This window comes from Emys orbicularis, chromosome 1 (assembly GCF_028017835.1).
Source record: "Emys orbicularis isolate rEmyOrb1 chromosome 1, rEmyOrb1.hap1, whole genome shotgun sequence".
Lineage (NCBI taxonomy): Eukaryota > Metazoa > Chordata > Testudines > Emydidae > Emys > Emys orbicularis.
The window spans coordinates 117,311,361-117,329,132 of record NC_088683.1 but is presented as its reverse complement, the minus strand read 5'-3'; the positions used below and the strand labels follow the sequence as shown (position 1 = coordinate 117,329,132).

At 43.1% G+C, this 17,772-nt stretch overlaps 1 protein-coding gene across 1 annotated transcript in view; it reads right to left on the bottom strand.

The window, feature by feature from the left end:
* Window positions 1-300: 300 nt before the first annotated feature.
* Window positions 301-17,772, bottom strand: part of ERC1 (ELKS/RAB6-interacting/CAST family member 1) — a 569,800-nt gene continuing 552,328 nt past the window's right edge. Inside the window, exon 19 of the mRNA XM_065406940.1 lies at window positions 301-438. Within this exon, the coding sequence (XP_065263012.1) occupies window positions 301-438 (138 nt within the window). The remainder of the gene's footprint in view (window positions 439-17,772) is intronic.

The following is a 17,772-nucleotide window of genomic DNA, read 5'->3' as shown; positions in this document are numbered from 1 at the left end:
AAGTCTCTGCTTAGATGTATCCAAAAGCCTCAATACCAACAAGAGAAAGTTAGCTGGGAGGCAGATACCAAAGTAGAAAGGCAGTGAGAGGATGAATGCAGACACAATTCAGTAATCATAGACTGGAAGAACCAAGATAGCATGTAATTTATAAAGTTTTCCTTTCTTTCTTTGTAAAAGGTGCACCAAAATTTCCTGTTCCCTTGTCCTTCTTTCACAATTCTTTCCATTCGAATGACTTCTTGGACAGACTGGGCTTGGTCACTGGGTGTGCTGCTCTGTTCGGGCTAGCAGCTGAGGTCATGATGACTCCTCAAGTGCATTGACGACTTGCTCCAGAATGTCAGGGCAGTGATCTGCTATCTGCTGTAGGATGGCATTGGCAAACTCCTGCAGCTCAGCGCTGTCCCTCTCACCCTTTTCTAACTCACCATGAAGCTGCAAGAAAAAAATAAAAATCACATTTTAGACCATCAATTATTATTATTTGTATTTTGATAGCGCCTAAGGACCCCTTCATAGTTGGCATTATAAGGAAATTGTATAAATGCAGTCCTTGCCTCAGAGACCTCACAATCTGGGTTTGAACATCAGCTTTAGAGAGGAAGCCAGCAGCAGTGTAACATTCTGGGAACTACTAGCATTGATATTTTTCTCTGGTTACTTCTCCACAGGCTTGTTAGAGCCCTGAGGAGCCTGAGCTTTCCACACCCTGCTTTATGCTTTTTACCCTAGATGACTAGCATTGTGATGCACCCATCTTGTCTACAGGGAAATAGACTAGAATAGGTATTGGGCAATATCTCCCTGTATCCCCTTGTGAGGATACACTATTTCAGAATAAAAGTCACTTCAGAATAAGTACTGTGATTTGTGAGCGCAGTAATTATTCTGGAATAAAGTGATTTTTGTTCTGGAATAGTGTCCACACAGGGAGCTATCAGGGAACAGCTTATTCTACAACAGCTATTACAGTAAATTTCCCCATGTAGATAAGCCCTTAGGTCAATATGAGAGCCAGTTAACCCATCCTCTGCTAGCCAGAAGAGTCCCTGTTGAGGTAGGAACCACATCTGTGGTATTAGTTGTGAATGTTTAGAGCTGTCACTAGGGGGCACAGAGCAAGGAGGTAAGAGTCTGTGAGAATAGAAAAGAGTCGTGCACTGACCCCAACCATAAGGTCTCTGTAATTTCTAAAGTCTCCACCTTGGGAGCTGAAGCACGCAGCCTTCTACTGTATTTCTGGCTCCTGTAGGCATGGATTGTGACAGCAAGAATGGAATCAAGCAAAGAAAGTAAGTTACAAAGCCATTTTTAATCCCTTTGCTTAAAAGATTTATAACATGGCCATTGTAATTTACATTTTTCTGAAATTTGTCACAGTACATGCTTCCAGCCCAGAAATGTTTATGTTTGTTGAATATGTGTAGCAAAAATGTGCTGCTCTTTATTACATATTTCATTAAAAAAAAAACAGAGAATATCAAAGAGGCATTGTTAAGTACCCAAATGTTAGAAAAAGCTAAAATTACAATTGCTTGCATAACCCTAACTCTGTCCCTTTGAGTGGACTTTAAATTACACGATACCATGCTATTACTTCTGCAGAACAAGAGTACAGTGCATAGAAAGGATGGGGAAAAAAATTCTTAAAACAGAAATTAACAGGAATGCTGCACACAGTACAGCCACTGTCAACCAAAATTTTATTTTTTCTATGGAAATTAAATACTTACTTTGTTCAGAGAGTACATTTCCTGTCTCATTCACTGTGCCTTGAGGACCAAACTTTCTCAGTTACACCACTGTACGTTTCCAGTTCAATTACTCTGCATTCACACTATTATAACTGCAACCAGAATTTGGCTAGAAGGAATAATGGATTCACAAACCCTTGCCTCATTCATTGCACAGTCTCCAAATTGTGCTTTTGAAGTAAGTGCTGTCATTTCATGATATGTGTTTAACAGGTTTCTATAGGTAGACTCACAATTAGTGGTGTGTGTAATGACACTTGTGGAAGTAATGGAATCTTAATGAAGAAAGGAAAATGACTGCCTTCACAATGTGAATTATCTAACCAGGAATTGGTAAAGTATGTTCTTATCTGTGACCTGAGTATGGTCATAAAGAAGGCAACCACTATATGATTAAGCGTAAGACATTCACATTTTTGTTTTGTTGTTAGGACTAACATTTGTTATGGGTGGATAAGGTCCTCTCAGCATTTCTGATGTTTCTCAGTACATTGCTCTGAAGGCAAAGTTAGTGTTCTTTGGGGTGGCTGTTACTATGTTTCTATACTTTCAAAACTTAGGATTTCTAACACTGAATTTCCTGTTTCTAATAGTATTAAACAAATATTACTACAACATTTTTGTAAGGTTTCTGATTATGTAATATACTTTTGAGAGGGGCTTATGCCAAAAATCACAAATGCAAAAGCAACCTGATCATGACTCTCAAAATGACAAGAGCTGGGTAAGTGCGGTGAAGGAGACAGAGGGGAATGCTCTGGGCTCTGTAACTGCTCTCAAAGGAGAAAGGAAGGAGGAAGGGAATTTAGAACGAACTCAGCATGGCTTAGAAACATGTTGGATATGTGATTAACGTGGCCTCAGTAGCTGGATGACAGCCTGGCAGCTCTAATGGAATGGAAAAGGCTAGGAAACGTCTAGTACTCAAGCAGGGATGGAAGAACCAGCACAGTCACCTAGAAGCAGTGCTAAACTGCAAGGCAAGAGACTTGGCTTCAGGAGCTGCTTTAAGTCTCATGTTGCTCAGGTCAGTGAAACTCTAGCAGCTCAACTAGACTCTGAAGATACTACAGTAAAGCACCTACTACTGTCAAATTCATAGAATAGCACTGATACTGACTTCACGGTGACAGTAATCAGAAGTGTTTATATGCATGGAGGTGGGGGAGAGGGAGGGCAAGCGAAATTTAAAGAGAACAAAAGGGAAAATGACTTACATAATTCTGCTTCTTTGAAGAAACAATACCCTTGCAGGATTCCCATTCATGGATTTTGGCTCTTTAGTGCAAGACCAGCAGAACTCCCCTAGCTAAGATTTTTTTGAAAGCAGTATTATCAAGGGAATGCATGAGCCAGGATCCCTACTGGTTGTCTTGCACCACCACTTTTAAATGCTGCCCTCTGGCCATTTCAGTCAGATGCTCCAACTGAGTGTGGGGTGAAGCTTCCAGGAAGAATGAAATAATTCAGGGTGATCAATAGAAAATAAAAAACACCTCAAAAGAGGTAACCTCCAATCTGTGAGGGGAGGTGGATGGACAAGTGAGAATTCTGCACAATGATATCTTCAGAGAAGCAGAATTACAAGTTAAATCATTTCCTCTTTGCTAAACATGCTATTTGTGTCAGGAGTCTCATTCCTGGAGAATAATCTCTTCAAAGAAAGATAAAAGTAGAGCTCCAGTGAGCAACAATAATTAAGGCCAATGCCAACAGTGTGAACAGGGAGGGTTTATCTATATGTATACCCAAATTCGTGTCTTAAGATTACTAAGATTCCTTGCAAACTCAACATAAAAAATGTACAACCTGTAGAAATAGCTCACAGCTGAAAGAAAATCCAACTGAAAATACAGGACTTCATGAAGTAAAGCAAATCATTCTGTGGGTAGGAGATGTTTGGCCTTCTCTACCTTGGAAACTAGTTTTGGAGCATGAAGAGTCTAGAACAAGATTCCTCCTTTCCAACATTGAATACATGCAATAATGCTTTGTAAATAAGCATGGGCAGAGAAGTCTGTATAACTCTTTTGCAGATATCTGTGACGGAAACATTTCTGAAAAAGTTGTGGTGGCACAACCTTGCCTTGAATTGAGTGAGCATTGAAAAGGCTAGTTTCAGGGCAGTCAGATTTAACAATGTGAAATGTAATCAGACCATCCGCTTAGACACTGTCCTCTTAGTAATATGACTGTCCAATGAATTGTTGTCAAAAGAAGCAAAGTTGAATGGACTGTCTATGAGTTATAGTCTGTGCCAAACAGAACCCCAAGGACCTTTTATCATCAAGTGTATAGTGAAAGTTGCCCATCTTTGTGAAGCCAGAGTGTAGAAAAGTGTTGGTAAAACAATAGGCCCATTAAGATGGAACTTCATCATTATCTTGGAGAAGAATATCATATGAGTCCATAGCACCACTTCATCCTTTGAAAACATCTGATATAAGGTGTGGCAAGGCACCTCCTCTATCTCGCTGGACTTAGCGCTTCCCCCTCTGGCAGTGGTGGGGCCTGGGGTAAATCAACCCGACTCTGGACAGTGTCTGTCTCCCCCCTCTGTATTTTCTTATCAGTATTTTCAAAGTAGGCCTCAGAGCAGGCCCAAGAAGTGCTCCTCTAGCAAACAAAAAGAAACCATTTTACAAACACAAAACAAAGGGGGATACCTTTCCCTACTTCCTTGCTGGCGTGATGTTGTCCTATTGCTGGCCCCGGGGTGTCAGTCCTTCATCTAAACGGGCACTCAGCTTTGGTTGTTCCCCCCTGTAGGAAGGAGAGCAGCCTCTCTCCCTGGAGCAGCGTCTCTCTTTCTCCACCTCTTTCACTAGAGGAGGGGTGTTTAAAGGTCTCAGGAAGCCCTTAATTGGATTCGGGTGTTCCTAATTGACCCAAGGTAACCCTTCTCAGTTTATAGGAAAAAGGGCCTTTATCATTCTAGAGCTAATATACCTGCCTTCCACCACTCTCTTTTAGTTGTCCCGCCTGACTTTGTCACAAAGGCAAATCACTCACCCGAGGTTCTCTTACCCTATGAAAGACAACTCACTTCCTCTGGGTTTGAGTTCAAAAGGAGCTTTCATCCACTATGTAAGGACCACACTGATATCCCACAACAGAAGAAGTTTTTTAATGGAAGGTGGGCTTTAAAAGCCCCACATGAACCTGCTAATAAGGGGATATAAAGACAGTGGTCTACCTTAGGCTATGATAGACCAAAATAGCTATCAAATGTATCTGGATTGAATTAGTTTTTAAGATGGATGCAGACAGATGAATAAGGTACTCCAGCAGTTTCTGAGTTGTTCAAATAAAGGGGTCTGACTTGAGCCTGATTTCATCACACTGGAGGCAGGAACCAAGGTATCAGGGAGAGAGCTTCCAAGATGGAATGGAACAAGATTCTCTTGTTCTGAAGGTGATCTGAGTGTGACGCTCTCCTGGTGTTATCTGGACTGGTAATCTGCTAGGTCACTCCAATCCTTGACTCTGGGAGTCAGCCTTACCCTGCTCTGCTGTGAGAACCCCAACTCCTGGGCTGTTCACGAACAGCCTCTGGCATGTAAGCTGCTTGGATTGTGCAATATCCAGTATCTCCAGTCCCAGACACAACTCTAGGAACCTCCGTCTTGCAGCGTCCAGTTATGCCCGCTGGATGCTGCAAGCTTATATGAGTTCATCAATTTAACAAAAAAATTGATAAGTACCAGGCTTGTTATCCCAAGGGGAATCTCTGACACGCTTCAGACCAAATGCATTGCTTCAGATAGACCAAACAAACAGATTTATTAACTACAAAGATAGATTTTAAGTGATAATAAGAGAGAGGCAAAAAGTCAGAGTGGTTACCAAAATAAAATAAAATATAAGCATGCAGTCTAAACTCTCAACCCTATTAGACTGGGCAACATCTAGATTAAGCAGTTTTTCTCACCCCACTGGATATTGCAGTCCTTAATACACAGGTTTGTTCCTTAAACCTGGGCCAATCTCCTCTGTTGGAGTCTTGTCTTCTTCTCAGTATCTTGCTTGCAGAGAAGGTGGGGGCAGCAGAAGGGCTCAGTATGTGTGCACTCTGTTTTATACCCTCAGTCCAGGTGCTTGGGGAGCACAAGTCCAGGCATGTCTGGGGGGCATTGCTGAGTCTCTCCAAGCAAAGTTGAGCAATTCCCCTAGTGTGGCCTCATGCAGGTGAATCATTGCATTGTAGCTCCCTTGCTGGACAATGGCTGTTGATAGGTTGTTTGACACCCCACCCAGGCATTGGTTACTTTCCTTGCTGTTGCCTCTGAGGAGCTAATATATGGCTGATTCCCCAACTTACAGCATGTTTTAGTGACCACCATACAACACAATTCTCATAATTTCATATGCATTAATGATACACATATATAGATAGAGAAATGACTTTCAGCAGATCATAACCTTTCCCCTGATACCTTACAAAGCATGCTTTATATGTAAGATCACGATTACATGAAAATGAGGAATATGGGGGTTACAGTATGCTCCCCCAAGATATAGAATGTCACACTGAGCCCTGATTCTTAGCCTGACAGAATTGGCTTTGGCCATTTACAACAGAGCTGAAAACCATACCTGGATGGGCCAGCATACAGTTAGGATAACTGAACTGCTTTCTCCCCTGAGATTTGCCAGTACTTTGCTACCAGTGGGACTAGCACAAACGTGTACAGAAGCCACCTTCCAGAGTCGGTGGACAAGACATCTCTTCCTAGTGAAATCTTTTCATTGAATCATAGAAGTGTAGGACGGGAAGGGACCTCAATAGGTCATCTAGTCCAGTCCCCTGCACTCAAAGCAGGACTAAGTAATAGCTAGACCAGGGGTCGGCAACCTTTCAGAAGTGGTGTGCCAAGTCTTCATTTATTCACTCTAATTTAAGGTTTTGCGTGCCAGTCATACATGTTAACATTTTTAGAAGGTCTCTTTCTAGAGGTCTATAATATATAACTAAACTATTGTATGTAAAGTAAATAAGGTTTTTAAAATGTTTAAGAAGCTTCATTTAAAATTCAATTAAAATGCAGAGCCCCCCGGACCAGAGGCCAGGACCCGGGCAGTGTGAGTGCCACTGAAAAATTAGCTCGCGTGCCGCCTTTGGCACGCTTGCCATAGGTTGCCTACCCCTGAGCTAGACCATTCCTGACAGGTGCTTGTCTAACCTGTTCTTAAAAACCTCCAATGACAGAGATTCCACAGCCTTCCTAAGCAATTTGTTCCAGTGCTTAACTATTTGCTCCATTATTTTTCAGGGTACTGAATAAGATGACTGGTCTCTAATTGCCCGGGTTGTCCTTATTCCCCCTTTTACAGATTAGCACTATATGTGTCCTCTTCCAGTCCTCTGGAATCTTTCATGCAGCCAGAAGTAAAAAATTGGCACCTTCTTCTTCAGATGAATTGTGAAGAGATCTACGTCTGGTGTTCCCTACTTGAGAAAGATCTAATCTGCCAGGATCCCTGATCCAGAGACCACTCATGAGGATCTATCACAAACTGACAGTCTATCTGCTGTTTTGTTTTCCTTCCGTGCCAGGCACATGGAGAGCAGGGAGCAGATTGTGGGACATAGCTCACTCCAACACCCGGAGGGCCTCCTATCATAGTAGGTGCAAATAGGTATCTCCATGCATGCTTATATAGACTGTGATGGATCTGATTGTCCCTTTAAACTATGACCTTATTGGACTCTACCATTTCTCAAAGTCCAGGGCTCCCATCATCTCCAAGATATTTATGTTCAAATGCTGTTCCTGGGGAACCCGATTTTTCTGGTTCCTCTATGTGGGCTCTCTATCCTAGGTAGGATGCATCTGTAGACACTACAATTTAAATGTTAAGAAGCCCACTCCTAATTGCAGATTTCACCTAAATTATCACAATTTCAGAAAGATCCAAAGGTCATCAATTAGCCAGATGGGATGCAAGAGTCCTTATGGGCTTCTATTGGGATCACAGAGTGAACTGAGGTTGCCTAATATGGAGGCATGCTTAGGAACTTACATAAAACCCAACATACATAGCATAGTCCAACCTATCATCTGCTGGTTCTTGCTTATGCTTTTTAACCAGACTGGGGATGTCTTAGATCCTGTATTTGGGCAGGAAGGCTTTGAGTTGAGCCATATCTAGGAGGGTTCCTATGTACAAATAATTGTCAGCTGGGGACAAGCTGGGACTTTGAATAGCTTATGAACATTGGTGATCCAAGCATGCAGTAGTGACCTGGATTGATTTTATAATACCCCTTGAGTTATGTCCTTGAATAGCCAATCATCCATATAGGGGCATGTGTGCATTCCTAGCCTGTCCACATAGGCCACAACTGCTGCCAAACATTTCATAGCAACACATTGTGCAAAAGGTAAGGCACAAATCTGATACACTCTCGCTTTGCATGAGATATATTTTTATTTAAATGTAAGTAGTAGGGCTGTCGATTAATAGCAGTTAACTCACACGATTAACTAAAAAAGAATTAATCGCGATTAATCGCACTGTTAAACAATAGAATACCAATTGAAATTTATTAAATATTTTGGATGTTTTTCTACATTTTCATATATATTGTATTCTGTGCTGTAATTGAAATCAAAGTGTATATTATTTTTTGTTACAAATATTTACATTGTAAAAATGATAAACAAAAGAAATTATATTTTTCAATTCAACTCATACAAATACTGTAGTGCAATCTCTTTGTTGTGAATGTGCAACTTACAAATGTAGATTTTTTTGTTTGTTACATAACTGCAATCAAAAACAAAACTGCGAAACTTCAGAGCTACAAGTCCACTCAGTCCTAGTTCTTGTTCAGCCAATCGCTAAGACAAACAAGTTCGTTTACATTTAAAGGAGATAATGCTACCCTCTTCTTACTTACAATGTCACCAGAAAGTGAGAACAGGCATTTGCATGGCACTTTTGTAGCTGGAATTGCAAGGTATTTACGTGCCAGATATGCTAAACATTCGTATGTTCCTTCATGCTTTGGCCACCATCCAGAGGAAATGCTTCCATGCTGATGACACTTGTTAAAAAAATAATGCGTTAATTAAATTTGTGACTGAACTCCTTGGGGGAGAATTGTATGTCCCCTGCATTCTGCCATATATTTCATGTTATAGCAGTCTCGGATGATGACCCAGCACATGTTCATTTTAAGAACACTTTCACTGCAGATTTCAGAAAACACGAAGAAGGTATCAGTGTGAGATTTCTGAGGATAGCTACAGCACTCGACCCAAAGTTTAAGCATCTGAAGTGCCTTCCACAATCTGAGAGGGATGAGGTGTGGAGCATGCTTTCAGAAGTCTTAAAAGAGCAACACTCCAATGCGGAAACTACAGAACCCGAACCACTAAGAAAGAAACTCAACCTTCTGCTGGTGGCATCTGACTCAGATAATGAAAATGAACATGCGTCGGTCCGCTCTGCTTTGGATTGTTATCGAGCAGAACCCGTCATCAGCATGGACGCATGTCCCCTGGAATGGTGGTTGAAGTAGAAAGGGACATATGAATATTTAGTGCATTTTGTCTGAGCGATTGGCTGAACAAGGAGGACAACTGAGTGGGACTTGCAGACTCTAAAATTTTACATTATTTTATTTTTGAATGCAGTTTTTTGTACATAATTCTACATTTGTAAGTTCAACTTTCATGATAAAGAGATTGCACTACAGTACTTGTATTAGGTGAATTGAAAAAATACCATTTCTTTTGTTTTTTTACAGTGCAAATACTTGTAATCAAAAATAAATATAAAGTGAGCACTGTACACTTTGTATTCTGTGTTGTAATTGAAATCAATATAGTTGAAAATATAGAAAACACCCAAAAATATTTAAATAAATGGTATTCTATTATTCTTTAACAGTGCAATTAATCATGATTAATTTTTTTTAATCACTTGACAGCCCTAGTAAGTAGTATCCATAAGGTCCAGAACATGTTACAAATTGCCAGCCTCTAAGAGAAGCGCACTCACTGTTTCTTTCAAATATATTCTTTCAAATGGACTGGTAAATCTCTCTTTCAAATGCAGTATCAAAAGTCTGGCTGGTCTTTCTTCTGGTCACTGCAGCCTCCATCACTAAGCTCTAACGAGGAAGGTAAGAAGGAGACACACTTGTGAATGTTCTTGGGGAGGATGTATTTTCTCGAAAGCCTTTGAGACTGGGGCAGCTGTGTGAGGCATCTGCTCCACTTTCTTCCAAAAAAGAGACTAAAGGCATGGCAATTCTATTGGCGGAAGGAGGGAGTTCCTCACCCACATACCTCTCGACTGAGGTCATGTAGACTCCTGGAGAAGTTTTCATTCAAAACTATCTTACAAACACTATCTCAGCCAATGTTTGTAAGAACTGGGGTAAGGTCAGATACTCTTCTGTGCAGTCACTGTCTTGGTGCTCCTCCATAGGATGACAGTAAAGAATTTGGCATTAGAAGGATCCTCCTTGTTATTTGAGTCCTTTATCCTCAACCTGCCCACACTCAAGCAGCTGGAATGGTCTAGCCAATGTGAGGCTCTGGGAGGGAACAATAGCAGTTGTGCTGAAGCCTTTGCCACAAGAGGCACTAGCATTAGGGTAAGAGCTTCCTGCATTGGCTTCACATATCTTAGGGTGCAAGGGTCAGTTTTCGTGTAAAAAGAGCTCCCACTATGCCAAAAATTCCTATAACCATTGATGCAGGGCCAGATGAATGACTCAGATCTGATGTTGTGTGCTACCTTGCAGAGAATCAGAAGGGATTGGGTCACACCATCAAACATATACTGATGCCTAGAGTTGCCATCCCCCTCTCTGGTTTATGCACCCAAATACAGGAAGGAGAAAATCTAGAAGCTCAATACAGAGCCTCCCGAAGTTGGGGGCTTTGGTAGAGGTACACCGGATAGCTGCTTGCCACTTCTTCGTGCCTCCTACCTTGATCACATGCATGGAGGCTTCAGTGAACCAGAGCCCACTACCATCAGCGTCAAGTGCAAAGGCCCCAGATATGTCGAGGAGCCATTGCTTGGTGAAGTCTTGAGTCCTGCTGGTGCCATATACTTTGATAGTGAAACTATCCTGCTCAGCTTATCTGGGGGAACAGGCAGGTGAGAGCTGATTTGGGTGCAAGGGCACAGAGTCCTGGCACTCAGTGGTCTTCAACAACTCAGGATTTAGCTTTGGAGGTTTAGCCTTTGAAGCATTCCTTGCTGGTCTTGTGGCAGATATAATGGACTCTTCCTGAGGTGCCTCAAGGAATGTTGGAGATGCATCCCACCTTTCTTCAGCACTTGGGTGACATCTGCAAATGTATCTGATACCTTTATAGATCTTAACAGATTCCACGATAAACAATCAACATTCTTTCACCCTGCCTCACAAAACAAGGTTTGAAGCTGCTGAGTGGTCTTTTTTCCTTGAATTCTACACCTTTTGGCAAATGGCTGACAGTGGTGTGGTGGGTCAGGGTACCGCCCCTTGCCCCTATTCTTGGGCGTTGTGGGCTCTGCTAGTGCCCCTGTGGGAGAGAGACAGGAGTGGGGAAGGGACCCAGGTCCGCTCTCCTACTCCGGGTCTCAGCCCCTTCAGCTTTGGGGGCTGCTTACCCTCTCCCCCCTTGGGTAGGGTTTCCCTCAGTCCTCTGTGCCGTGGGAGTCCCTCTGCTCTGCTTGAGCAGGGTTTCCCTTCTCCTGGTCCTCTGGCTAACAGCAATACTCCTCCAAACTCTAGTCAGCTCTCCTTCCCTCTCCCTGTCTGACTGAAGTGGAGGTTTTTTTATTAGGTCTTGGGCAGGGCCTTAATTGACTCCAGGTGCTCCAATTACCCTGTAGTAACCTTTCCCTAGTCCACAGGGAATAAGGCCTTGATCATCCTAGGGCTTATATACCTCCCATCAACCACTCTCCTGCTGCTCTCTGGCCCTGCTGTATCACAACCTGAATAAAAGAAAAAGGCCCAGGTAAATTAGCTCCAGACAACAGACACAACAAGCACCAAAACTGAACTGTAAGGTGCTGAGGCATGAAATGAACTTTGGTGCCGGAGCATCTAAATTGTGGTTTTGGTGTACTGAGAACAATGCTGTAGCAGGACCAACTTGCTTACCAAAAGAAAAAACATGAACACAAAAACGCTGAAAAAAGTACTGTGCACTTGAGTGCCTGAGTGTTGGGGTGGGTTCTGAAGTTCAAGAAAAACAGGCACTGACCAAAAATATGCAGAACCATTACAGAATTGTGTTAAAGTACCCAAGATGGAAGCCTAAAAAATTCAACAGCTATACTGGATCTTACTGAAAGACAAGGTTACAACAAGAAAAAGGATCCCTGATGAGGCATCCTTCCCATAGTCAGCACATCTACATCATTCCTTTTAGTGACGACCAGAGTAGCTGAGCTTTCATTCAGCCAGACTCCTTAATAAGCAAAGAATGTCCAGTCCTCCATGCTATAAACCAGATAAATCTAGAGGTTTAGCAATCTCAAACTTTGGGGAAACATTCTCTGAAATGTCTGTTATACCTTGATCGAATTTTGCCCCTGGGTCCCAGCTCCTGTGAATTGAATGCAGAAGGAAATAGTGCTATCTTTGCCCAGCCTTACCTTTCCCTGTGGTGATAAAGAAGCACAAGAACATGTCAATGTTCACTCTTTTTTGTTTTCTTCCTCAGCCTGGGACATGATGAGAATTACACACTCCCCTTATGGAACTGACCAAGGACAAGCTAGGGTAAAAGGCCATGTGTGGGTGTAGGTGATGACAGGTAAAAAATAGATATCACAGGAAGAGTATGAATAACAAGGACCTCAGAGAGCAGCTTCACAATGATTTATATTTCATCTCCACATGAAGGAAGGGGAAGTCTCTGTCCGGGTGGGCGTAGAGAAGCAGTGTCCTCAGATAATGCATAACAGATTCAAACTCTCTCCCTTTCTACTCCCTACCTGATTTCAGAACAACTTCCAGGAATGCTCCCCATTTATTCCATTACTGAATAACAAACAAGTCACCAAGAGGTTAGTTTGCACTGTGCCTGTCTCCACCTCTCCTTGAAAGTTGGCAGGCACTTAAGTGAGAGGATACCTTTGCAGTATCTTCCAAGGTATTTCTCAACTGTGTGTGTGTTGGGTGGATGTGGCGCTGACATGTGGATAAGTTGGTGACCCTTTCCCACCCCCTCCTGCAATAAGACACCTTTTGTTGTAGAATGTTAAAGTTTGTTTTTATGGGGGAATTTACCCCTTAGACTCTCAGTAAATAAGATGTTACTTCCCTCCCATTACTAATCCTATATAAACACTGAAGGCAGAAAAACAAACAAGAGAGCTGTATTCAAAACAGGAGAGCAGGAGCTGTGGACAAGTAAAATAGAGCGTAGGCAATTAATTACTGCAAAAGGAAAAAGAAAAAAAATCAACCAAAGGATATTTTGGTTCTCAACCTTTCCAGATTACTGTACCCCTTTCAGGAGTCTAATTTGTCTTGCATACCCCAAGTTTCACCTCTCTTTAAAACTATTTGCTTAAAAATACAAAAGTGTCACAGCACACTATTACTGAAATATTGCTTACGTTCTAATTTTGTCTGTATGAAATTTTAGTTTGTACTAACTTGGATAGTGCTTTTTACGTAGCCTGTTGTAAAACTAGGCAAATATCTAGATGAGTTGATGTACCCCCTGTAAGACATCTGCACACTCCAGGAGTACACGTACCCCTGCTTGAGAACCACTTTTCTAAAGGGATTGAGAGAAACTGGCCTACAGACACAATATTGGCGTCTGGATCTGGACTGTCCCCCAAAGTTTGGGTGTATTTGGATCAGGCCATATTGTATTTGTTGTTGAAGATGTGTTTAGGATCACAGAAGTGAGAGATGAAAAGATCTATTTGTTTGATCCATTTGGGCAATTTGCCCCCAAGAGAAGACATATTAGATGTAAATATATCTACACTACACTACATCTTATCCAAAAAGTCAAAAGGCACACTTCAACTTCTGCATCTCTTCAAAACCAATTAGTATGTGTATATACACAATAGAATCTATGATATATCGCATAAAATCCTTTATTTCACAAATGGTATACATTTGAAAAAATTATATAAATGGAATTTATACTGCACTTGTGTTCATCACTAAGCTCTGACCATATCAGCAACAGCATTGTTTCTTAGTAATTAATGTATTTCAGAGGAGAAAAAAGTGAAGAAACAAAGGTTAGCAATAATAAATTGAGTGTTCCTAAATCATACATATGTTAATTTCCCACTTGACTGGGAAAACTTGCTTAACCTACTTATGGATTCTGTATACAAGTAATGAGACCATCCCCAAACTGTAGAAGCAAACATTTCAGAGCCAGAAGATCAAATCTTGCAGTGACTTAAATGGTGGTGTAAGTTACACATAGAGTGTAAATGCTGTTGTCATGTGTGTAGACTTGCCATTCAGTGGATATGCAAAATGAGCAATTATTATTTATTAGTTGAATTACAGAGGTACTTACAGGACAGGGGCCGATTGTGCTGAGTGCTGTACAAGCATAAAAGACAATCCTACCCCAATGACCTTACATATCAAGAAAGGATGGGAATAAAGCAGCTGCACCCTCTCCTAGTTTTATCTTATATCCTTGTGGCTACCCCCTTCTGACCTCTATTGTGTTGTTTTGCACTCTCGATGATGCAAGACTGGTACCACTTATACTTGTTTTTACTCAATGTGTAACTTGCATCTCCATTTGTCACCAATTAATTTGGCCCACATGCTTCCATGGGAGTCACATCTGCTTACTCTAGGCTGAAACTGAACACTATAACAGAGGAAAAACTACCTGTCTATAAGACCAGTTCAAAAGGCAAGACTAATGTGAAAGGCTCTCTTTGGGGAATACAGTTTCTGATTTTAGGGAAGGAAGGTTGGTTGGGGGTTGCAGGAGAGAAGTGAGAGTGAGAAGTACTGGTTTCTAATGCTACCTGCTATTTATATGACCAAAGGTAAGTTTGTGCCCGATAATACCTGATAAATTACTGAAAACAGAACAGTTGTGAGGAAAGTGCATGTGTGGATAGATGCGAATATGCTTGAAATTGAGGGGAATATATTATTACCAGAATCCTTTTAAATTAGAGATATTTACTGCTAGTATTTTTTTAGATGAATTACAGTAACAGAGAACCTTCAGGAATATTTCTAGTGCAGTATAGCACAATCAGTGCTGCTGGCCAGCTTTATGAGTGTGATCCCCAAGAGTAGTTAAGGGCCTGCAGTTCCAAGCACCGTTTCACACTGGCATGGGCAAGACATATCATGGAGAACAAAGAGGGAACTGCTTAGATGAAATAAGGAGATATATGCTTCAGTAACTTTCCCTATGCTGTACAGCTGTCCTGTTCACAATCACAGACTCAGTCCCTTTGCCTCTTCTCACCACTTTTTTCCACTCCTTTAAGAAAAAGAATGGGTCCTTGTATCTTGTTAACTACAAAGTACAGAAGAATTCAGTGGAATAGTTTGATTTCACACAGACCAGTGAGCCCAACCCAAGAAAACAAAGAACCCAGCTGCTCCTATGAGTGGATACCCACAGAACCCTTCCACGTGGTTTGTTATACAAAAGGTAATATAAAACGGTTACCTACCTTTCGTAATTGTTTTTCGAGATGTGTTGCTCATGGCCATTCCATTCTAGGTGTATGTGCACCCACATGCAGAGTTGTTGGAGATTTTTGCCTTAGCGGTATCCGTAGGGTTGGCTCCAGCACCCACTTGAGTGCCATGCTAATGCGTCTGTATATTAGGCACCACCAACCCTATGTCCTCTCAGTTCCTTTTTGCAGCAACTCCAACAGAGGGGTAGGAGGGCGGGTAATGGAATAGACATGAGCAACACATCCCGAAGAACAAGTTACAAAAGGTAGGTAAACCATTTTTTCTTCTTTGAGTGCTTGCTCATGTCGATTCCATTCTAGGTGACTCACAAGCAGTGTCTTTGCGGGTGGGATCAGAGTTCACAATCTGGTGGCTTGTAGTACTGCCCTACTGAAGCCAGCATTGTCCCAGGCCTGCTGGGTAAGAACACAGTGGGACGTGAACGTATGGACGGACGACCAGGTGGCCGCCCTGCAGATGTCATGGATAAGCACTTGGTCCAGAAAGGCTGCCAAAGAGGCCTGCGCCCTGGTTGAGTGGGCGGTTACAATCGCTGGGGGTTGCACCTTTGCCTGATCATAGTAGTAGTGAATGCAGGCGGTGATCCAAGACAAAATTCTTTGCGTGGACACTTTAATCCTGTTGGCCACCGCGACGAACAATTGCATCGACTTGTGGAATGGCTTGCTCCTTTTGAAGTAGAAGGTTAATGCCCTCCTGACACCTAGGGAATGCAGCCTACATTCTTCCTCCGACTTAAGATGCTTTGGAAAAAAGACAGGTAAGAAAATGTCCTGGCTCATATGAAACTGAGAGACCACCTTGGGCAGGAAAGCCGGGTGTGGTCTCAGCTGGACTTTGTCCTTGTATAGGGCAGTTCTGAGGTGAGTGCCCTAATCTCTGAGATTGGGGGGGACAATTGTTACTGTGACCAGGAACGCAACCTTCCAGGACAGGAGAAGGAGAGAGCAGGAAGCCAAAGGCTCGAAGGTGGGGTCCCATGAGCCGCAACAGCATCAGATTCAGGTTCCACAGAGGAACAGGGTCCTTGACATGTGGGTAGAGGTGCTCGAGGCCCTTGAGGAACCTGGCCATCATGTCCTGGGTGAAAATTGACCTACCCGTGAGCAGCAGATGGAAGGCCGAGACAGCCGCCAAGTTGACCTTGATAGATGAAAGGGACAGGCCTTGGAGTTTGAGATGCAGAATGTAGTCCAGGATTAATTGCAGTGAGGCTCGCTCAGGCCGAACGCCTTTATCCGAGGTCCAGCAGGTGAACTGCTTCTATTTGGCCAGATAGGTCGCTCTAATGGAGGGCTTTCTACTGCTCAATAGGACCTGCTGGATATTGGCCGAGCACTGCTGCTCGTGCTCATTCAACCATGCAGAAGCCAAGCCGTCAGGTGCAGCGCCTTCAGGTTTGGATGCAGAAGGCTGCCGTGAGTTTGGGACAGCAGGTCTGGCCAGAGCGGTAGCTGTAATGGACCGGCCACCGGTCCAAGCCAGTGCTATGAAGATCACCTTCGCCCTGTCCTGCTTGATCTTCATGAGGACCCTGGAGAGTAACAGCACTGGAGGGATGGTGTACATCAGAGCCCCCGACCATGGGAACAGAAAGGCGTCCGACAGGGATCCTCTGTCCATACCTCGCATCGAACAGAAAATGGGGCATTTCCTGTTCTGCCTGGATGTGAACAGGTCCATCTGGGGAGTTCCCCACTTGCAGAAGATGAAGCTGACCATGTCCAGATGGAGGGACCACTCATGGCGAGATGAGAAGGTCCTGCTGAGGCGATCTGCCAAGGCGTTCTTGGCCCTAAGGAGGTGAGTGGCGACAAGATGGATATCGTTCTGCAGACAGAAGTCCCAGAGCTGGAGGGCTTCCTGTCAGAGGGCAGATGACCTGGCCCCACCCTGCCTATTCATATAGAAGATGGTCGCCGTGTTGTCTGTGAGGACCTGCACCAACATGTCCTGTAAATGAGGTAGGAAGGCTTGGCATGCCAGGCAAACTGCCATGAGCTCCCTGACGTTGATATGCAGGGAACAATCGTGACTGGACCAACCATCTTGCGTGCTGAGAGAGCCCAGATGGGTTCCCCACCCCAGGTCCGATGCATCAGAGACAAGAGTCGCCGATGGGGATGGAGCCACGAAGGGGACTCCTTCCAGCACCAATGCAGGATCTTGCCACCATGTGAGAGATGACAGTACACAGTCTGGAACACTGACCACCTGGTCCATGCTGTGCCGGTTGGGGACACAGACCGATGCCTGTAGGGGCCTGACGTGGAGCAGCATGTGCCAGACCACGTAAGTGCATGCCGCCATGTGTCCCCAAAATCT